Raw genomic sequence first — 23568 nt, 5'->3', positions numbered from 1 at the left:
CACTCTACGCAGAAATATTAATAACTTTTTTAAAAAAGAAGTAATTTCTGTTTTTATGTGAAAGCTAATATTGTTTTGCTGCTTTAGTAAAAATAAATTCACTAACAAGAATGTTACAGTATCTTGCAGAATATGGCAAGATGCCTAATTAAAATTACAAACTATGATTTAACTGATCCCATTGCGGGCATTGTTTCTATTTAGTCCATTGATTCCTGTTATAAATATTAATGATTTAGACCTTTTTGTAGCAGGGAGGGGGGGTACTTAAGAAACTTTGCGCGCAATACGAGTATAGGCCAAATGGTTGACAGTGAGGAGAAATCGTAGACTGCAGTAGATCCAGTTAGTCTGCTAGGTTGTGCAGAAAAGTGGCAATTTAATGCAAAGAAGTGTGAGGTAATGCATTTGAGGAGATGCAGCAAGGTACAGGAGTGGATAAATGGATGAATCTTCTGTGGTGTGGCATAATCAAGGATATTGGGGTGTGCATCTACAGATCCTCAAGATAGCAGGACAGGTCAATAAAGGTGGCTAAAACATAAGACTCATGGGTGCTTTTCTTTATTAGCTTAGACATAGAGTAGGGAGGTCATGAAAGAACTGTCCACAACTGTAGTTAGATGGGAGCCAGATTATAATTTATAGTTCTACTTCTTCAGAAGATTAAGGAGATTCAGCATGAATTGAATTGAACCTTTACAGGCGAATAGTGGAGAACATACTGATTGGTTGAATCATTTCATGGTTCGGTAGCTTGAATGCCCAAGAACTAAGGAGGCTGTAGAAAATGGTGGACATTGCTCGGTCCATCATGGGTATTGACCTCTCCACCATCATAGAGTCATAGAGTGATACAATGTGGAAACAGGCCCTTCGGCCCAACTTGCCCACACCAGCCAACATGTCCCAACTACACTAGCCCCACCTGCTTGCGCCTAGTCCAAATCCCTCCAAACCTATCCTATCCATGTACCTATCTAACAGTTTCTTAAACAATGGGATAGTCCCTGCCTCAACTACCTCCTCTGGCAGCTTGTTCCATACACACACCACCCTTTGTGTGAAAACGTTACCTCTCAGATTCGTATTAAATCTTTTCCCCTTCACCTTGAACCTACGTCCTTTGGTCCTCGATTCCCCTACTCTGAGCAAGAGACTGTGCAACTACCCGTTCTATTCCTCTCATGATTTTGTAGATCAAATGGATCTACAGGAAATACCGCCTCAAAAAGGCAGCTGATATTATCAAAGACCCACACCATCTTCTCAATGCTCCGATCTAGCTGCTACCATCAGGAAGAAGGTATAGGAGTCTGAGAACCATGATACCAGGTTTAAGAACAGCTTTCTCCCATCAATCTTCATGGACTTGAACCAGACTGCACAACCCTAACTACAAGCCTACATCAGCACCAATCTACTATGGGCTTGTTTTAGATTGCACTAAGTATTTTTGTTTGCACTGGTATGTTCTGGTTGCCTCATATTACTGATAATTTCTTGTATTTTTGTGCTATTATACATTTATTTGTTGCGTTGTTGCGTTAAATTATGATATATACATTTTGAGGGACCTATGAAGGTTAAGTAAGTAGGACCTATTTCCCTTAGCAGAGGCATCAATAACCAGGGTCCATAGATTTAAAGTGATTATTTTAAGAGTGGAGATGAAGAGAAACTGCAGTAAGAATCTGAAATTCACTGCCCAACACAGCGGCAGGGACAGGAATTCTTCTACATTTGAAAAGTACTTCAATGTGGGTTTATCCCTCCCTAACCAAATGCAAGCTAACTATTCCTGATCGATCTGTGCTTAACTCAGTGAAAGTTTGTAACGTCCTTTAGAGTGGACTCCAATAATTTGCCAAACATGGAAGTTACTGATCTAAACAAACTAGCATTAATCTATCATCTTGTTTCCAAAATTGGTGCAATGTCAGCAATCCTACAATCCACTGACACACTCTGTACTCAGGTAAACCTGAAAAATTGGAGTCGAATCCTTTGTAATTTCACCCCTTTGCTGGTCATGATCGAGTGATGTTTGAAACTGACATGTTTTATACCAGGGAAAGCAATTTTTACTTACAAACAATTAATAATTTGTTGCCAATTCAAAGAAATTAGTTGTTTTCATTCATTATATATAATGAATGAACATAACTACACTAAATACAACATGAACATCGTGCTGGAAAGTGAGATTAGGTGATGGCTATTTCTTGACCACCACATACACAATGAGACATATTGTACATGAGACAAATCCTGTCTATACAATATAAAATATGTTGAAATCATTAAGTATTATGTTTTCACTTGTATCTTCGAATTTTAAAGGAAGGACATACAAAATATACAAAGCAAAAGTGTTGCGAGCAGCAAATTTAAATGCAATTTGTAATTAAAGTAGAAGCAGTTTGTTTCAATTTTAGTTTCCAATTGAAACTAATATCGGCAAACAGAAAACAACTACAGTAGTTACTATCGAAGGTATTACAAAATGCTGGAGTAACTCAGGCAGCATCTCAGGAGAGAAGGAATGGGTGACGTTTCAGGTCGAGACCTTCTTCAGACTGATGTCAGGGGAGGGGGCGGGACAAAGATAGGATGTAGTGGGAGACAGGAAGACAGTGGGAGAACTGGGAAGGGGAGGGGAAAGGGAGGGACAGAGGAACTATCTGAAGTTAGAGTTCATTTTGTGATACTTTCGATTTGAACCAGCATCTGCAGTTATTTTCCTACACAGTAGTTACTATGGTAACCTGGCCCATTCAGTTGGAGGAGGCGCAAATTAAAACCTTAATAAAATCAGACTTCCTCATGGTAACAAAAACAGAAAATGCTGGTAATTCTCAGCAGGTCAGGCCGCATGTGTGGGAAGAGAAACAGGGTTAATATTTCAGGTTGGTGACCCTTCTTCAGAATTGTAGCAGAAACACAAGATGCTCATGAAGCTGTAGGGAGGGTGGGGGAGGGGAGTGTCCCTGATGGATGAAACTGGGTGAACACAGAGATAAGCAATAAACAAGTTATCTTCTTGTTTCCTGTTTCCATCAATGGTGTGGATGTACAGTTTACCAGGGAGTACAAATACCTTGGAGTGTACCTGGACAGTAAACTGGACTGGTCCAGGAACGCTGAGGCCCTGTACAAGAAGGGACAGAGCCGGCTGTACTTTTTGGAAAGGCTCTACTCCTTCAACGTCTGCAGTAAGATGCTGCAGATGTTCTACCAATCGGTGGTAGCCAGTGCCATCTTCTTCGCTGCCGTGTGCTGGGGCAGCAGGGCTAAGGCTGCGGATGCCAATACAATCAACAAACTCATCAGGAAGGCTGGCGCCGTCCTGGGGGCGGAGTTGGATTCATAGGAGGTGGACTTGGAGGGGAGGATGCTCCTCAAACTGCGGAGCGTTCTAGACAAGACAGCTCACCCCCTCCATGACACGCTGGTCAACCTGAGGAGTACCTGCAGCAACTAAACCTTTCCTATCCATGTTCCTGTCCAAATGTCTTTTAAATATCGTTATTGTCTTGCCTCACCACTTCCTCTGGCAAAAGGAAGAGGCATATGTCAGGTATCAACAGCTGGGTCAAGCAAATTCATCGAGGAATGGAGAAATATCGTAGGCTAAGGAGAGAATCAGGAGGGTAAAAACAGGACATGTTAGCTTTGCCAGGCAAGATAACAGACGACCGTTAGAGGAGATTCTACAGGTATATTAAAAGCAAAAGGGTATCAAAGGAAAGAATAGGCTTTTACAATCCTTCAACATAAAATAAAGGGGAAAAAAAGATAACCTAACTGGTATAAAGTCCACTCGAATAGATAAGATGCCATCAGATAACCCAGTTTGATGGGATGGCACAGCAAAAAAGTGATTTATATTTTGTAATTTTTTAATGAACAAGTCATCATTAATGATGTTTCTCCTTGGCTCAGAGACGTTTCAGTTTAATTACTGCCAGTAGGCAGCAGGCAGCTGGGAACTTCCTCCATGCTCCAGTACTGGGAATAAGCAGAGTCATAACGCCTCAAACAGACTCCTGATTAAAACTAAAGTGCTGCTAAGAGGAGAAGAAGGTGGCAGGTTGCAGCATCTAACACTTAAAAACTTCACAACGGCATTTTATTTTTGAAGGCGACATTATATAAGTGAGGTAAAACCAACAGGGCTCAAACATTAGAAAATAATTAGTAACAAAATACTTTGGGCGTTCAAATTCCATAATAAGATGCTGGAAATAGTCGGCAAGTCCAGGAAGGGCAAAAGGAGTACATGTTGCAGATCATTGGCCTTTCATCAGAATTTTCTCATAGTTCCAATAAAAGGTGATCAATTAGAAACATTAACTCGTTTCCAGCAATTTTTGTTTTAGCATCATGAGAGGTTTCTATTTGCAAGATTAATCTATTCTATATACTTACGATCAGCCTTACCTAATCAACGGATTTGTGTGAAACAGAAGATTCATAAAAGACCACTTGCAAATTGTAATAAATTAAAGTAGAGATACGTGGGTGGTGCATGATTCATATGCATCTCCTTTAACCTCATCTGTTGCATCAGATGCTCTCCTGTACATCTGTGAGACCAAGCACTGACTGCTTTGCTCATCACCTGCACTCTATCTGCCACGGCCATCTGGAGCTCCTGGTAGCCCCTCCTCATTCCCACACCAACCTGCCTGCCCACAGCCTCCCTCACAGCCAGGATGAGGACAAACACAAACTCGAGGAACAGCACCTCATATTCCATCTCAATCATCTATAACCCGATGATATGACCATAGAATTCTCTCATTTCAGGTGACCTTCCCTCTCAGTCCCTTTATACACCAAGAACCTCACCTTTCTTTCCCACAATATTATCGCTCCTCTCACCTAGTTTCTTCTCCATTAATTCCATCATCCTCTCATCAGGTCCCCTCCCCACGTTATTCCCATCTGCCCACCTCACCTCCCCTATCTGGTCTCATATTCCAACTGCCTTTCCCATCAGATGCCATCAATGTCAGCCCCTGGTTCCTCCCACCCTGTGTGTTGTCTCCACCTGGCTCCATCCACCAATCCACCTCTCCTCCTCTATATACGCTTATCACGTGTCAGCCGCTCCCCACCCTCCTCACCTCTGTGTACAAGCTACGCGACGCTCCCTCCACTCCTGCAGTCCAGAGGATGGGTCTCAAGCCAAACCGGCAATTGTCCATTTTCTTCCACAGACGTTGCCAGCTCCTCACTGTAAAAATCAAAAGATATCCTTAAAAGCAGTTTGCTTCATCTCGTTGTGATCACTGAGGCAAATGATTTGATTATTATGTCAATATGCAACAGGAAGGGAGGACCTCCACATTATCAGTGATGCTTCCTCTACTTATTCTCAATACATTTAATTGCAGCTCATCTCAAACCTTCGCAGATTTATGAATTCATCTAATTCTAAACCTCTGGTTCACATCTTTCTGCTGCTGTCAGTTTGGACTTCAGCTGCCGAAAACTTGGCTGCTGACATTCTGTCCCTAACCCCTTCCTCCTTACTACGTCTCCTCATTTAAGACACTTCTCAAATGCTATCTCTTTAACCAAGTTGTGTTCTAAGATCTTTGATTGAAATATTGAAACAACATGCAAATAGGCCATTCGGTCCATCGAGTCCACACCGACCGACTATCACCCGTTCACCGTCGTTCTATGCTATCCCACTTTTCCATCCACTCCCTATACACTAGGGCCAATATACAGAGGTCAGTTGACCTACATCCCACCCATCTTGGGATGTGGGAGGAAATCAGAGCATCTAGAGAAAATCCATGGGGTCATAGGGTGAATGTGCAAACTCCACACAGACAATAACCCAGGTCAGTATCGAGCCAGATCTCTGGGATTGTGGGGCAGCAGCTCTATCAGGTGCTCCACTGCACTGCCCAACATATATCTTTGTTTGTGTCTTGGTTTGAATACCCTGACATATTTCTGCTTTTGTCTGGTGTCTTCAACAAACTAAAACTCCCTGGGCTTTGCTGCCATGCTGACCTGTCAATGAAATGCAGTCAATTTCTTAGATCTGCTCAGAAGTTGTTAGTTTCACTGCTTGCTTAAAGCTTTACTATGAAACTGCATATTCAGAGACTTCATGGTCAACAGATTTCGTTACAGATTAATTCTGCAGAATTGCCAGCAACAGCACAATATGCCAAATCGGTTCTTTGATTCAGGAGTTGTTTCATGATTTTTCAGATAAAATTTCCATTTGACATATTTCTTCATATAGAACATAAATCTTACCTCTCTGACAGACACCAGTTCATCTCCATTAACAACTGTAAATCCCCCACCGCTCCCCTCCCCCAAGGTGTCCCCCAAGGCTCAGTCCTTGGCCCCCTCCTCTTCATCCTCTACCTGTTCCCCCTTGGTCAATTAATCCGCCGTCATGGTCTCAACTTCCACTGCTTCGCCGATGATATCCAGCTCCTCATCTCCACCAAGTCAATCTCCTCCACCACACACTCTACACTGACAAACTGCATTACTGAAATAAAATCTTGGCTTCAATCAAACTTCCTCAAACTCAATTGCAACAAATCTGAAATCATTATCATTGGTCCAAAAATGCTCACCAAATCCACCCAAAACTTCATCCTCAACATTGATGGTCTCCCAGTATCCACCTCACCTCACATCCGGAATCTTGGAATCATCCTTGATCAAACCCTCTCCTTCGACAAACACATCAAACACATCACAAAGACAGCCTTCTTCCACCTCAAAAACATTGCCCGTCTCCGTCCATCCCTCTCCTCCACAGCTGCAGAAACCCTCATCCACGCCTTCATCACCTCCCGTCTGGACTATTGCAACAGCCTCCTCTATGGCGCACCCTCAAAAATCATCAATAAACTTCAATACATTCAAAACTCCGCTGCCCGTCTACTCACACACACCTCGATCCGTGACCATATCACCCCCGTCCTTTATAAACTCCACTGGCTCCCCATCCCCCAGAGAATCCAGTACAAAATCCTCCTCATAACCTACAAAGCCCTCCATAACCTGGCCCCATCCTACCTGACCGACCTCCTCCACAGGCACACTCCCACCTGCACCCTCCGCTCTGCCGCTGCCAATCTCCTATCCCCCCACATCCGGACTAAACTCAGATCCTGGGGGGACAGGGCTTTCTCCATCGCTGCTCCCACCCTATGGAACTCACTACCCCAAACCGTTAGAGACTCCCCCACACTCACCACATTCAAAACATCGCTGAAGTCTCACCTGTTCAGTACTGCCTTCAACCACTGAAGGTCACCTCACCTTCTGTCTCCTTTCTCTGTTCATTTATTTATTTACTTATTTATCTATTTATATCTATTTATTCATTTCCCCTATGTTCTCAAAATCTCTGTAAAGCGTCTTTGAGTATATGAAAAGCGCTATATAAATAAAATGTATTATTATTATTATTATAAAATACAGCAAACTACAGCACAGCACTGTGCCGAACATGATACCATGGCCATCACTTCTCTACCGGCACATAACTCACATCCTTCCATTCCCTGCATATCCATATGCCCATCCAAAAATATTTTCAATGCCACTGACCTACTTCTTCAAACACCACCCCGGCAGGGCGTTCCAGGCACATGCCACTGTCTCCATAAAAAACTTGCCCACACATCTCATTTAAACGTTGCCCCTTTCACCTTAAAGCTATGCCCTCTAGTATTTGATTTTTCCATCCTGAGAAAAAGTTTATTATTTATGTGAATATGTTAACAGTGAATCTCAGTAAAGGGGATGCACAATTTGAAGGTCTTTTAAAAACAGTATTTCAGGAATGGGCACTAATTTCAATAACACAAATGGATATGCATTATTGTCATGGCTCCTTCAGTCTCCCCTTCCTCCTGCAATCTGCAGGCACTTTAAACCACAGCCCTTTCATTGACCTTTAGTTTAGCGTAGAGATACAGCTTGAAAACAGGCCCTTCGGCCCACTAAGTCCACACCGACCAGCAATCACCTTCAATCCTACTCACTAGGGACAATTTACAGAAGCCAATTAAGTACAAACCTGCAAACCTGCGGCACGGTAGCGCAGCGGTAGAGTTGCTGCTTTACAGCGAATGCAGCGCCGGAGACTCAGGTTCGATCCTGACTACGGGTGCTGCACTGTAAGGAGTTTGTACGTTCTCCCCGTGACCTGCGTGGGTTTTCTCCGAGATCTTCGGTTTCCTCCCACACTCCAAAGACGTACAGGTATGTAGGTTAATTGGCTGGGTAAATGTAAAAATTGTCCCTAGTGGGTGTAGGATAGTGTTAATGTACGGGGTCGCTGGGCGGCACGGACTTGGAGGGCCGAAAAGGCCTGTTTCCGGCTGTATATATATGATATGATATGTCTTTGGAGCGTGGGAGAAAACCCATGCTGTCTCAGGCATAATGTGCAAACCCCATAGAGACTGCATCCTTAAACATAATTAAATCCGGGTCTCTGGAGTGGTAAGGTAGTAACTCTACCGCTGCGCCACTGTGCCATCCCAACTGTGCCAACCTCAAAATCTTTTCAACCCTGATCAGTTTAATGAAGGCCTGCACTCTAAATGCTCACATCCTCATTTCACAACAAGAAAAAAAAGTTCATAAATAGAGAGGATTGCCTTCAAATTCAGTTAAAATGGCTTAGATAAAAATAAAATAAAAATAAATAGATGGCACTACCGTTTAAAATTAAATTCAATTCCACTGAATGTTAATAGGAAGTATACAACAGCTGTTCCTCATGTTAAAAATAAAATCAACGTCACTTCTCATTTTTTTAATCGCACAACAGAAGTAGGTTTTTACAAAACATGTCTGTACTTTCACACCTCTCATAGTTTGATGTATCAGAACACAGCACTCCGAGACCTGAAGGTAAAATAACACTCACAATAGATTTCTATTCCATTGAAATATAATGGAACTTGTGTGGTGCTTAGGTTGGGAAGCAAGTGACAGGTTTAGTCGGGACAGGGTGGGGCTATGTGTCCTTCTGCTCAGTCTGGATGCGGCACTAATCCAGTGCATGTGCAGATTACTACGATACTTTGGTGTGTAATTTTGACATTGCTTTTATAATGTAAAAGCATCTACTAGTAACTGTTTACTGAAGGGCAAGTATCCTCTTGTATTATTCAACATGGATGTCTGGGCTAAACCAATCTGCAATGAGTACGAGAATGTTAAACCTTTGGAAAGCCAGAGTGCTTGACAGGTCTTTGGGGGATATAAAAGCCATCTATTGGAACTTCAACAGTATGAAGAGTAGGAAAGGTGGGATAAAAACAGCAAATGCTAAAATAAGATCACTTGGTCGAGCAGTATTAAGGGAGAGAGTTGCAGATTGAACACCTCACTTCAGAACTGGGAAAGATTAGAACACAACAGATTTCAAGCACATGTAATCGGGTAGAGTATCTGGGAGACGAGAAGGGAAAAGTAATGGAAAATAATAAGGAAGTAAGCAACAGAGAAAAAGAACAAGAGAGGGCAGGGATAAAGTGAGCGGTAATGACACCAATTAAATCTCAAACAATGGGAGAGAGGAGAGTCAATGGGAATACCAGAATCATGGACTAGATGCTTCTACTGTTGGTAAGTCACTCGAGCTTGCTTGTCACGTGCCCTTGCTTGGAGCAAGGTCTTTGCATGCTTCCTTACACTGGAAACTGATTCACAGCAGACCTGCAAGCCCTAACACGGGACCTTCCCCATCAAATATACAAACCCTGCACACAGATTTACTTTGAGAACTGGGTAAATTTGATAGCTGTCAAAGCTGTCAAAGTAATTGAACATTTATGAATGTTCCTGTTATTCAGAAATATATTGAAATACACCCAAAACTATTAAACATCAAAATACTTCTTTTAATGTTAAATAATAAAGAATTCAAATATAAATGCAATATGAAGCAAATAAAAGCAATTTATTTAACTCAGCTCAATTAAATAAAGCAGGGTTTTTACCTTGGTCTTATATTCCTGTCCACCACCATTTTGGCCAACTGGAACTGTTCTATCATCAGTGGAGAGATCGTCCTGGGAAATCTGAAGAAGTTTGTACTCCCCCACCGGACTTTGAAAATTCCAACAGCAAAACACAGTCGCCTTGTCATCGTTAATAAGCTGAATAGAAGTTAGGAATTTCACCTTTATTTGAAAGGCCTAAATTCTGTCCAGTGCCATAGGAAAACAATGCGTATCTGAATATAGAGGTGTGGAGTTTAATGGTGTGGAAGATGAGGAAAAGGCAGATTGCCCTGAGGGCTTTCATCTCATAAGTTCATAAATTCATGAGTTATTGGAGCAGAATTAGGCCATTCAGCCCATCAAGTCTACTTCTCCTTTCAATCATGGCTGACCTATCTATCCCCCTCAAGCTCATTCTTCTCCCCATAGCACTTGACATCCGTACTAATCAGTTTCTTTAGTGTACAATTAACTGTTGAACTAGCTGATCTCACTTAAGCTGACAATGAATGTTCTGCTGGAGGATAAAACCACTCCACAGCCAGGAGCAAGCTGGAACTAGGAAATCTTTATTACCAGCTTGCAAGGGCGACTGTATCAAAGTCTCTCTCTCTTCAAAATCCAGGTACATGATTATTCATGCAATGGCTTATTAAAATATGATACAGTGGAATACACAAACTGCTGATATTTTTATAAGATTCTTAGGCATATTAATATTCTTATCAAGTTCACACAGATGAGCAAGCTGAGTGCTCAGAATGGCAAATGCAGTGACATCAGCTCTTGTCAATGATTCTGTCACACCAATTTCCATTTCCTCTCAACACAATTATGTTAATACATCCCATTCCCTGGTACTGTCACTAATTATTCCATCTGGTATTTCATTTCTCTTACTTTCCACTGTAGTGGCACAAACATTCAAAACCTTTTGATTCCTTTCCTCCAACCTCACTCTTCCTGTCTCTGTATTTGGTTAAAATCCGTGAAGTGTACTTCTCATTCAATAACAATTGGGAGCATATAGGGCCTTATAGGAACACCGTAGCCTGTGATGAAAACCAATTTATAGGACTGAAGTGGATAATGAAGGATTAACAGGGTTATCAGGATTTTTTTTTTTTTAAAGAAAATGATTCAGATCTAGACAGAACAGAAAATGCTGAAAACATTCAACAGGTCAGCCAGCATCAATGGAGAGAGATACAATCAATGCTTCAGTTCATTGACCTTGCATCAGAACCCTTCATCAGACCTGAAGCATTCTGTTTCTCCATAGTTGCTGCCTGGATCATTACCTGGTATGCCTGTACTCTTGCCTTGTCTGCCTGGACCCTGAGTATCTCTGGTATGTCCTATTGAAATAATTGAAAATCATGCCATTGAAGTTGTCTTTGTTTTCACTGTATTTTCAATTCTGAGCATTCAACTTGCTCTATCTGTGTAAACTTCATAAGAGTATTCATATGCCCAAGGACATTGTACAAATATAGACAGTTGCATGAATAGTCATGTACCCCGATTTTACTTTTAGAATTTAGACTTTAGAGTGGCGGCATGGAAGCAGGCCCTTTGGCCCAACGGGTCCATGCCGACCAGTGATCCCCGTGCACTAGCACTATCCTACACACTGAGGACAATTTACAATTTTACTGAAGCCAAGCAATTTACAAAGCAGCACATCTTTATGGTATGGAGGAAATTGAAGCATTAGGAGAAAACCCATGCGGTCACAGGAAGAACGCACAAACTCTGCACAGACAGCACCCATAGTCAGAAGATAGACACAAAAAGCTGGAGTAACTCAGTGGGACGGGCAGCATCCCTGGAGAGAAGGAATGGGTGACGTTTCGGCTCGAGGCCCTTCTTCAGACTTCTTCTTTAAGCCGGCATCCGCAGTACCTTCCTACGCACCCATAGTCAGGATCGAACCTGAGCTTCTGGTGCTGTGAAGCAGCAACTCTACCGCTGCACCACTGTGCCACCTGAGAGAGAGGCTTTGGTACATTGCAAGGTGGTAATAAATATTTTCCACAACAGAACATTAACTGTTACCCACAGTGAGATGAGCTAGCTCAGTTGTCAATCCATCAAACCTGAGACCTCTGTTTTGCACTGCTCGTTATGTGGCACCTTGAATGACACATTGCATTGCTGTCAGCTACCATTCTTCCTGTAAATTATGTGGTTTTATTCAGGGTGTGCATTTGTCATAACTTATTTTTCACTGAGCTTTCGGTGCAGGAAGTCCTACCTTATTCTTGTATTCTGAAGAAATTTGTGGTAACTGTTCAAGGTTCTCCATCTACTTCATCAGACAATGCCATCTTCATATCAATCCTCTTATGGTGTCCCCTTTCTCCTCCGCAGAGGATTTCCCACCACCACAGTTGGCAGAACCCTTGAGTGTGTCCATGTATTTTCTCACACTTCTGTCTCCCTTCTATCCCAGAATTCATATAGGATTTGTGGGACTCATCATTTGTAACTTACATCCCACCTGCCTTCACAGTCAAAAGATCGTCTTGCCCTCTTTCCAACATCTTCAATGTCATGTCCCCACCAAACCCACCCTGCCCTCCAGTTTCAGCATTCCAAAGGGACTATTCCGACCACAATGCTCTGGTTCATTCTTCCTCACAACTCTTCTTCCTCATCCCACAAACCCATTCAAGTAGGAGCAGGAAGTGCAAAACCTACTCTTTTCACCATCTAAATGGTGTTTAAAAGCCTTTTAGATGGGCACGGAAGTGCACTTGGGCGGCATAGTGGCACGGCGGTAGAGTTGCGTCCTTACAGCGCCAGAGACCCGGGTTCGACTACGGGTGTTGTCTGTATGGAGTTTGTACATTCTCCCCGTGACCTGCATGGGTTTTCTCCGAGATCTTCGGTTTCCTCCTACACTCCAAAGACGTACAGGTTTGCAGGTTAATTGGCTTGGTATAAGTGTAAATTGTCCCTAATGTGTGCAGGATAGTGTTAATGTGCAGGGATCGCTGGTCAGTGTGGACTCGGTGGGCCGAAGGGCCTGTTTCCGCACTGTATCGCTAAACTAAACTAAACCAAAGGAAACTACAGGTAATGGAGGGATACAGCTCATGTACAGGGAGATGAGATCAGTTCAACTAGGCATCATGTTCGTCATAAACATTGTGGGTCAAATGGCCTGTTTCTGTGCTGTATGTTCTATAAAGCTCTAAACCTCAAACAGTCAGCAGGTGAAACAGTGATTTACTTGTACCATTCAGTAATGTATCCTTTATTCACCGTGAAACATGCTCCCTTTCCTTTCACGGACAGACAAAACGCAGGTTAGGTGACTGCTTTGGTAGAACACCTCCACTCAGTCAACAAGCATGATCCCAAACTTTCAGTAAGTTCCCTGTCTCTTTAACTCTTCATCCCCTTCCCACTCTGATCTCTCTGTCTTCAATTTCTTAAATGATTCCAAAGAAATTAAGAAATCGCATCTCATCATTACTGAGAGTCTAGGTACATTAGAAATTAGGGAATTAATATTGAATTTGACAATTTTAGAAAATGATTTTGCTTTGATTATTTACAAGAAGTTCTGCTGTACCACAAATGTTGATTCCTAAGAAACCTCATGTTATAGAAAATCATGTTCAAAAAACAACTGTGTTAATGTGGAAAAGTGGATTAGGGTTCAAAGATTAGGGGCAGCACAGTGGGCAGCGGTAGATTTGCTGCCTTATAGCGCCAGAGACCCGGGTTCAGTCCTGACTATGGGTGCTCTCTGCATGTAGTTTGTATCTTCTCCTTGTGACTGAATGGGTTTTCTCCGGGTGCTCTAGTTTCCTCCCACGTTCCAAAGACGTGCAGATTTGTAGGTTCATTGGCTTCTGTTAATTGTCCATAATGTGCAGGATAGAACGAGTGTACTGGTGATCACTGGTTGGCATGAACTCGGGGCCTGTTTCCACGCTGGCTATATTTTCAGTCTTATTCTGAATCTCTCCATCTGGACCAGCCTACAATTGGGATCTTGTCAAAGGCCTTGCTGAAATCCATATATACAACATCCACCATCCTACCCTTGCCTTGCGCCTTGGTCACCTCCTCAAAAATCTCAATCAAATTTATGAGACATCATCTCCCATGAACAAAGCCTGGTCTTTACAAAAGCAAATAAATCCTGTTCCTTAGAATCCTGTCAATTAACTTTCCCACCACTGATATAAAGCTCATTGGTTTGTAGTTCCTAGCTTGTCTTTGCAGCCCTTCTTTAATAAAGGCACAACATTAGCCCCGTCCAGCCTTCGGGTACCTCACTCGTGGCTAATGAAAGAACAGAGTATGTTTCTCTACTGAACAAACAAGTGGAGTAAAGCATAAGCATTGAGCTGCTAGTTTACAACCTTTCATCATTAACACTTTGCAACACATGCAGTACTCAGTAAAGACATAGTGCACTTTGAAATTGAGCAAACATTTTTTGGAAGTAGATTCCCACAAGGAATTATTGCCCGCAGTACATTGGGCAAGATCATGCCATTTCACCAAATTAATTTCTGGAAAATGGAACCTCATTTCAATAACTAAATATGAGGCACATCACTTTTTGTGCAATAAATCATTCTAATGTTTTGTGTTTGTGACGTTAAAAATGTCTGGCAATTTCCCAATTATAATAGAAATTATAATTATTTCTAGTCTGGCTCTGACATCATTATTGGTATGTGCAAGTGTATATATGCAGTTCTCAAACTTAGCTGGCATGTGAATGATGAATCCAATTAAACATAGTTTATTGCACCACATACCATATTTAATTACATTTATGAATTTTACAAATTAAACATGTAGCCTAAATATTAATGATGTTTTGTCATTTTAAACACCCTGGTCATGATGCTTTGCAAACAACATAGAGCTCAGGAAGACTTGTTACTTCCTTCCTAGTTAGATACTAAAGGTTGACGTTAAAGTTCTAGCCCACACCATGTTGTTGCGGTAAAGAACAAACCACGTGACTCTTCTTCCTGTAACTCAGATTCCTCCGGTTAAGCAGAACCTCACTAACTTCTGTCCATTTTTGAATTTAATTGCTATAAAATATGCTGCGAAGGAAGCCATCCAATGCATCAGAAAAGGAGCAAAATCGAAAACCAAAGGTGAGGAATTTATTGATGAAAGTTCTAAAAAGTACAGCAAAAGGCAATCCGTGAGAAGTAGTTTTACAGGTTGTGAATGAATTGCCTGGTGTTGCAAGATTGCACTTTGGGTTGTCTTTTAGTCACTCCATGCAGTAACTCCATGTATCTTAGTTCTTAATATTCTTGTACCAGATTACGATTAGTTGAAATTATTCATTCTGAATTCAGAGTGGTGGGTGTCCATATCTTTGTTGTGATCAGTATCATGCATTGATTATATAGTAGCTGAAGTATGTGCAAATGAAAATTGGCCCTTTAATCATTATAGAAGTTATTCATGAATATTCCTCTATGCAGGATCTTTTTTTGATTAGTGTTAAAACTGTTAAACTAATGTTATCATACCATTGTATTTTTAAATATATATTTTTATGCAGATGGAAGTGATAAATGTATTCAGGTGCAGAAAATGAAATATTTTCTCTTTGAAGTGAGATATTCGAAGCCGAATTCTGCCTTTCAAATCTTAATTAAACATCTTAAACCAAAAAGGGTCCAGCTCAAAGGGTTGGCAATGGAGATTAGGTTCCAAAGTCATCATCTCGGGGATCATCATTAGCTCGCAATGTGTGGCTACATTCAAATGTAAAGCTTTCTTCTCCTTTCCTCTAAGTCAGGGAGACCGTTGCTACTATTGAACTAAACAAGCAAAATAGATGTAGATACATTCAAAAATTGATATATAATGATATATGTTCAAAAATTGTAACATGTCAAAATGGTGTTTTATTCCTGAATTTAAATTAAATTTTTAACAGGAAAACCCTTTGTATCAAATTATATCATGTCAAATGGAAACTATAAACACCAGACTTATAATTATGTACATTCAAATCATCCTGTAACTTCTTCCTCAAACTTAATGCACTATTTTAAATAAATAATTCTCTCTTAAAAGAGATCTTCTGTTTCACAAGAGATGATCCTGCCAATTGACTGGTCATGACACAAAGTTTTGATCAAAGGTGTTTGTGCTGGGTTTCTTAAACACAGTTCCATGATTTTAATAACCTATCACTGTTTTAGTTTAGTTTAGAGATGCAGCATGGAAATATGCCCTTTGGCCCACCGAGACCACGCCGATCATCAATCACCCGTTCACATTAGTACTACATTATCCCATTTTCTCACCCAGTCCCTACACACCGGAGCACCTGGAGGAAATTCACGTGGTTACAGGGAGAACATGCGAACTCCACACAGGCAGCACCCGAGGTCAGGATAGAACTTAGGTCTCTAACGCTGTGAGCCAGCAGCTCTACAGCTGTGCCACTTTGCCACCTATGTCGTCTTCTCTATGTTGCTATTATTCATCTGTGATCTTTGACTTTGGTACTCTGATCTTCACTTCATTCGTTTGATGGCAACCGAAAAGGGGATGCTGCTAAAATGAGGAGAGCAAGCTGCTTCCTCTGCCCCATTGTCATAGCATCAGGTCCAAATGTTAACCTATTCATTTGAGCAGCCAAGCATAGAGAGCTGTGCAGAACAGGGTCCAATTAAGTCATCAAGACTCAGTTGGCTCTTTAGTCAGAGGCCCGATTGGTGAGTAATCCATGCTGGGTGAAATCTGTCTCAAACGAGGTTTGAGCTAGAGAAGGTCAAGGAACAAAATATACTTTTCAATTTTAGATTCCCTTGTGGACAAGAATATTCCTCTGATTCCCACAAGGCAAGCTCAATCTCCTTACCCTGACTCTTTCAGATCCTCTGAAAAAAATAGTCACACAGCTTGGAAACAGACCCCTTATTCAGAGGGTGGTGAATCTGTGGAATTCTTTGCCACAGAAGGCTGTGGAGGCTGTCAGTGGATAGTTTTAAAGGCAGAGATAGATAGATTCTTGATTAGTACAGGTATCAGGGGTTATGGGGAGAAGGCAGGAGAATGGCCATGTAACTAGAAATATCTGATTCTCCAGGCTGTGGAGGCCATGGATATTTTAAAGGCAGAGATAGATAGATTCTTGATTAGTACGGGTGTCAGGGGTTATGGGGAGAAGGCAGGAGGATGGGGTTAGGGGGAGAGATAGATCATCCATGATTGAATAGCGGACGGAGTAGACTTGATGGGCCAAATGGCCTAATTCTACTCCTATCACTTATGGCCTTATGATCATTTGGCCCACCAAGTGCCTATCAACCATCAATTACCTGATAACACTAATCCTGTTTCATTCTATGCAAATCCCCATCAATTCCCTCCCCCCCAAGATTCCATCTCTCACCTACATATTATGGACGATTTACAGAGGCAACTTACACTATTTATCCATGCTTTTTGGGGTTGTGTGTGGAATCAGCGGGAACCTACGCAATCAAAGAAAGATTGTGCAAACCAGGGCTCCATGTGAAATCCAGGGTCACAGGTGCTGCTTGGGAGTAAGGTTGTTAACAGGGTTCCAGAGTACACACAGTCACCCTACTCCGGTGACTCTTTCTTTCAACCATTGCACAACTATTTGACAATTGTGAAATACAGTCAAGCGGTTTTCCCCTTTAAAAAATTGCAGCCTTCAGCTTAGGTCTTTGTTGCCACACTTAGAGAATGATAAAGGAAAGAGAGCATGGAGCAGGGGAAAATACGAGGTAACCTATTCAGAACAATATTGTTTTTAAAAAAAAGGAAGTCAAAAGGTTAAAGACTAAACTTAAGGGACATCGGAACTGATGTCAGATGGCCCAGGGCCCTACTGAAACCTCTAGTAACAGGGTAAGTACTGGAATGCATTACTGTCAAAATTCAGAGTTGGGGTGGTAGATGATGGGAATTGCAGCCAAAAGAGGTAGTGGTGGCAAGATTGAGGAGCATGTGCGAGATGCCAGCTTTCTTTGGGAGGCCTGAAGAAACTCTTCTGGTCCTCTTGGGGACAAATAAAAGTTAATTTTCCTGTCACAGAAGGCCAAGAGGAATGTGCAACACTCCCTTTTTATGCATTTAGTTTGTGAGATTTAGGAAATACTGGCAAAGTCAACATTAATTCTCCATCTCTAATGGTGGCGCCCTGCTGGTGAAGACACTATCACAAATGCTCCTGGGGCAAGGGTTCCAGGATTTGGACCTAACTATGATAGCTGAATAGTGATATATTTCCAAGTCAGGCCAGTGTACAATTTGGAAAGAAACCTGCAAGTGAGTGTTCCTATACACTTGAAACCATTATCCATCATGGCGGTAGAGATTGTCAATTTGAAAGGTGCCATTCGGACAACCTAGCTGAGTAATTTTAGTGCATTTTGTAGATGGTGCACACTGTAACCACAGTGCACCACTAGTAAAGGGAATTAAATATTCAGCAGGTTGCTTGTTCGAGAGGGGGGTCAAGCTTATTGCAGCTGCACCTATGCAGACAAGCAGAAAGTATAGAGTAACACTGCTGATTTACATCTCGTGGACGGCAAAAAAACATTTTGGGAGTATAAGGTGATTCAGTCAGCACAGAATACGTAGCCTCTGAGCTGCGCTTGTGGTCATGGTAGTCTTATACCCTCATTTGTGGCTGATCCAGTTAAGTTTCTGATCAATGGTAATCCCCAGGAAATAATTAGGCAGGGAAGTAGCAGAGGGATGGTGGGAAATTTGGTGATGGTAATGGCATTGAATGCCAAGGGTAGGTGGTAGGTGGACCACTTAATAACCCATGCCTGAATGCTGCTAACTGCTGAAAGTCCCAATAATCCCACGTACGTCATTAGTCCCCAATTTGCATGTATTAATACAGGGCCTGCCAATGTTATGCACAAGTCTCATCTACAGTCAATGCTAGCTGTAATTGTGTGGGATATAGAACTGCTATATTTTAACTGCCCTCCAGCTCATTCTCTCTTCCCCTTCAAGTGAAGAAATAATTCCCCTTCAAGTTGTCCCTGCTTGGTCCAGAATTTTATAATGTCTATTTAAAAGATGGTCAGTGTCCATGAATTTAGGTTATTTTGACATCTGTAATTAATGTACTTTGGATGTAATTTATCAGATTGGTTTGATAACAGTTCATGTTTTACTTCGCTGCTGTATATTCAATCAGCCATCTCAGCTTTGATAGCGTACGATTAAAATAGTAGAATTCCAAAAAGTTGACAAAAAGCATAAGAAAATGCATCATGGGGACTGGGGTGTGCAACTAGATTTTTTTTCTTGTGCTTTGCATGTTTGCTATTTGCAACTCAATTGCAATTCCACAAAAGTAGCCGCTTTCTGTTTTACTTAGAGTTCAAGAGCTAAAATACATATTTTGCAGTGCAAAATTATCAAATCCTGTGAGGATAAGGACTCATCAGAATAGAAAGAATTATATTTTACTTAATTATTTTACTTAATTCTAAATTCAAATTAATTACTGATTATATTAGGAATTTTATTAAGCAAAATTTTAAAAAAGTTTTACAAATAATAATCCAATTGGATTCTTACGGGGTTTCCCCTTTGTTATGTATTGTGATTTATAATTGAATTATTGGAAAAATCAACTATGAAATTGTACTTTAATAGTTTTGATTTTCATTATTGAAGACACGTTTTCATCTTTAGCATTGACCGTGAACTCAATTGGTGCACCAAAGGTGCAACCGATAGGCCTGTTTCCGCAATGTATTTCTTAACTAAACTAAACTAAATCTATAAAACTACAACATATTTTCTAGTTTTGGCAATTCCGTTAGCAATTCTCAAACACACACACTCTACCACCAAGAATGACTAGATGCATAGGAACACCACCAACTGAATTTTCATTTTTATAACTTTAAAATAAATTGCTCCCCCCTCATCATCACTATTACCAATCATGGAACTCCTTCCTCTTTTCACCAGAAGAACTGCAACAGTTAAAGAAGGCAGAACACCACCACCTTCTTAAGGACGATGACGGGAATAAACATTGGCCTTGTTATACATAAAAAAAGTTGCTTTCTTTGACAGTCAAAGAGCCGAAGTAACTCTGTTTTTGTAATTCAGTCCTTCAAATTTGGAGATCAATCTCCTGGCCATTAATATCCAGACATCCCACTGGTCTTGCAATTCTCTATGTCAATTGATGACTCAAAGTTGCACTACTTTTGTTGCACGACATGGCCAGAATATTATTCAGTTTCAATCTGATATCTTCCTACTATTACTGAACTGATTCAACATTCTGTTTCTCTTTTGCTGGTTCTTATATGAAAAGTAGGGTATGAAACAGTGTTTTACTGGCATGTCTTTCCCTTGATTCTTGGTCAAAACCTAATCCAGCTAATAGAAACTAACATTACTGTTAAAGAAGTTAAAGAATACTAAAGACTCCTAATCCAGTTAACAAAACAGTCTATCCGCTGACTGGATAGAACACAAAAATAAGCTTTTCACTGTACCTCGGTACATGTGATAATAAACTAGACTAAAATAAAGTTAAAATGTCACAGTAATGAAATAATTTCAGTTTTGGCACAAAATGGCACTAAAACCATACAGTTAATTCAACAAATTATGTTGGAACCAAAAAAATAATCAGTACGAAAACGGTGCATTAAAACAGGATTTCATGTATTTTTGGCATGGTTTAAAAAAAACTAGATTAACCCCTATTTGTGGAAAATTCAACTAAGGAAGTGTTTGATTCTTTATCATTACAAGAATATTAATGAAAGGATAATATTCAGTCCTTCAACATGAATCATAAATACAATTGTTTGCAATCTTATAGGCCTACATGTATCCCCACCAAATGAAAGGTGTTTTGTATATTGTTATATTCTACCTTGTTATATGTAGCATAATGTTTAGTTTTACTCAAATAGAATAGATAAGTGATTTTCTTACCCCTTAAAAATAGGGGACAAATATAACAATGCTAGAGATATGTTGTGTTGATCATTGTTATAGCAGCATTAGCTTAGTGATTCTTGTGGTTTTCAGTGCTTACAGAAAGGTGAGAATGTGAGCTCTAGATGTTAAGCAGAAGGAATAGGAACAGTACAAGAATAATTGAATGTAAAATTGTTAAATTGATAGTGAAATTTATTGTCAGCATTTTGTCCTCCTTCAGTGGAAAAAATACGATACTACTAAAAGTTTTACTGTTTAACAGATATTGAATTTGCTTAGTTCCACAGATATTAGTCTGTGGTTTTAAGTTAAGTTCTTACAACCATCCTGTAAAGATGCTTAAGTGTGCAAGATAACTAATTTGCTGTGCAGTGCATGCCATAGTGACAGATACATGCCACAAAGCTCTTGCAATCTTTAGTCAGAAAAATATTAATCAACAAAATATGGTTCACTTTAAAAGAAGCACTTAGATACATATTTTCACTCCATTTATCATTTTAACTATTTAATTTTTGAGAGACATTCATTAATAGAAACAATTGCATTATTCCCTTGACATATGTGATACAATCTCTTCTTTTAGAAATCTGATTCAAGAACATTTTGCATGCAAGAACTGGGAGGAAATCCCCCAATAATTGTTATTTGATTTGAAAATTACCACTTCAAATAATTCCTTTTTCTATTGTCATCAGAGAAAAAGTGATTGGTTGGCATAGTGAGATGGAATATTGTGCTTCTTTTGTGAAAGTTAAGTCCAGATTTTCCATTTCAGTCTTAATGACTGAAAGGTCTCTGTTGAAGTGATCACTAAGCCACACTGAGTCAAACTCCAGTCAATCTCCACCATTTCCCTGCGGACATGTTTCAGCAACTGTTTCCCACACTTGCCCATTATTGATGAATTGACAGGAGGTCTGAACATTTCAGTAGGAAATGGGATATGAACAGGCTCACAATCTGCAAAAAAAGAAAGTTGCAATTTCACAGATTCTTTACTTGAGCAGTCGATTAGCAGCCCTTTATTTTTGGATTAGGCAGGTGGGCCTCGTGTCAGTGTTAGGGAAGCTATTGGAGAGGATTCCTTGAGATAGGATTTAGTCAGGAGTGTTTAATTGTCAAATGTATCAAAAATTGAACATTTTACTGCTTACTTGCAGCAGCATAACAGGTCCATGCACAGAGTACTCATTCATAACACAATAAAGTTCAATTAAAAAAAACGATATTAGTGCTAAACAAAAACCCAAAGTCCCGAGTGCAAACAAGAAGGTTCGTAGTTCACAATTTAGGTGATGTTTGTAATGTTCAAGAGCCTGATGGTTGGGAAGCAATTCCTGAACCCAGAAGTCACAGAATTCAAACTCCTTTATCTTCTTCCTGATGGCAGGAGTGAAATGATGAGAGCATGATGGTATTGTCATTGATGATGTTGGCTGTCCCCTATAAATCCCTTCGATGGTGGGGAGGTCAGTACCTTGGATGGGCTTGCAGTGTCTAGCACTTTATGTAATCTCCTTTGTTCCTGGGCGTTCGACTTGCCAAACCAAGCAATGATGCAACCGAATCAATATGCTCTCTACCGTACACCTGTAGAAGTTCAAGAGAGTATTCGTCAACATACCAAATCTCCTCAATCTGCAAAGGAAGTAGAGGCATTGATGAGCTTTACATTTATGTGGAAGAGAATGGGCTAATTAGGACAGACATCATCGCTTTATCTACCGAAGGTCATCATCTTATGAATTATAGTTTTTTGAGAAGGTGACAGAAGTGATTGTTGAGGATAGGCCAGTGGATGTACTCTTGGATGTACTCTGCATGGATTTTAGTAAGGTTTTTGGTAAAGTCCCTCTGGTAGGCTGATCAAGATGGTCAAGATGCATGGGATCCATGGTGCCTTGGTTGTTTGGATTCAGAACGGGCTTACTCATAGAGGATTTACCCATAGACGGTTGGGGTGGATGTTGTTATTCTGCCTGTGGGTCTTACCATGGACTTCTACAAGGATCTGCGCTGTGATCTCTGTTGCTTGTGATATATATTTTTTTATAATATGAATAACTTAGACATGAATGTAAATGGGTAGATTAGTACAATAATATCAACATTGTTGGAGTTGTTGAAAATGCAGAAGGTTGTCAAAGTGTACAGCAGGATATACACCGAACAGCCAAAACATTATGACCTGATGAGCCTAAACATTATGACCACCTGCCTAATATGCTGTTGGTTCTCCGTGTGCAGCACCATACGCAACAAGATGAGATGCACTGTGTATTGTGACACATTCCTCCTGTGACCACCATTAAAATTTTCTGTGACGTGCCACAGCAGACCTTCTGTCGGTTCGGACCAGACGGAATAGCTTTTGTTGCCCTCGAGCATCGATGAGCCTTGGGCGCCCAACACCCTGTCGCCGGTTTGTGGTTTGTCCCTCCTCGGACCACTATTGATAGGTACTCACCACTGCTGACCGGGAGCACCGCCCAAGCCTTGCCGTTTCAGAGATGCTCTGACCCAGTCGTCTGGCCATAACAATTTGGCCCTTGTCAAAGTCGCTCAGGTC

At 40.8% G+C, this 23568-nt stretch overlaps 1 protein-coding gene across 1 annotated transcript in view; it reads left to right on the top strand.

Moving 5' to 3' along the window:
- The first annotated feature begins 15029 nt into the window (after positions 1-15029).
- Positions 15030-23568, top strand: part of sash3 (SAM and SH3 domain containing 3) — a 48914-nt gene continuing 40375 nt past the window's right edge. Inside the window, exon 1 of the mRNA XM_078411982.1 lies at positions 15030-15154. Coding sequence (XP_078268108.1) covers positions 15098-15154 — 57 coding nt within the window. The 5' untranslated portion in view covers positions 15030-15097. The remainder of the gene's footprint in view (positions 15155-23568) is intronic.

The sequence above is a fragment of the Rhinoraja longicauda genome, chromosome 15, assembly GCF_053455715.1.
Source record: "Rhinoraja longicauda isolate Sanriku21f chromosome 15, sRhiLon1.1, whole genome shotgun sequence".
Classification (NCBI taxonomy): Eukaryota; Metazoa; Chordata; class Chondrichthyes; order Rajiformes; family Arhynchobatidae; genus Rhinoraja; species Rhinoraja longicauda.
Note: the sequence above shows the minus strand (reverse complement) of the source record. Positions and strands in the feature narration are given on the sequence as shown.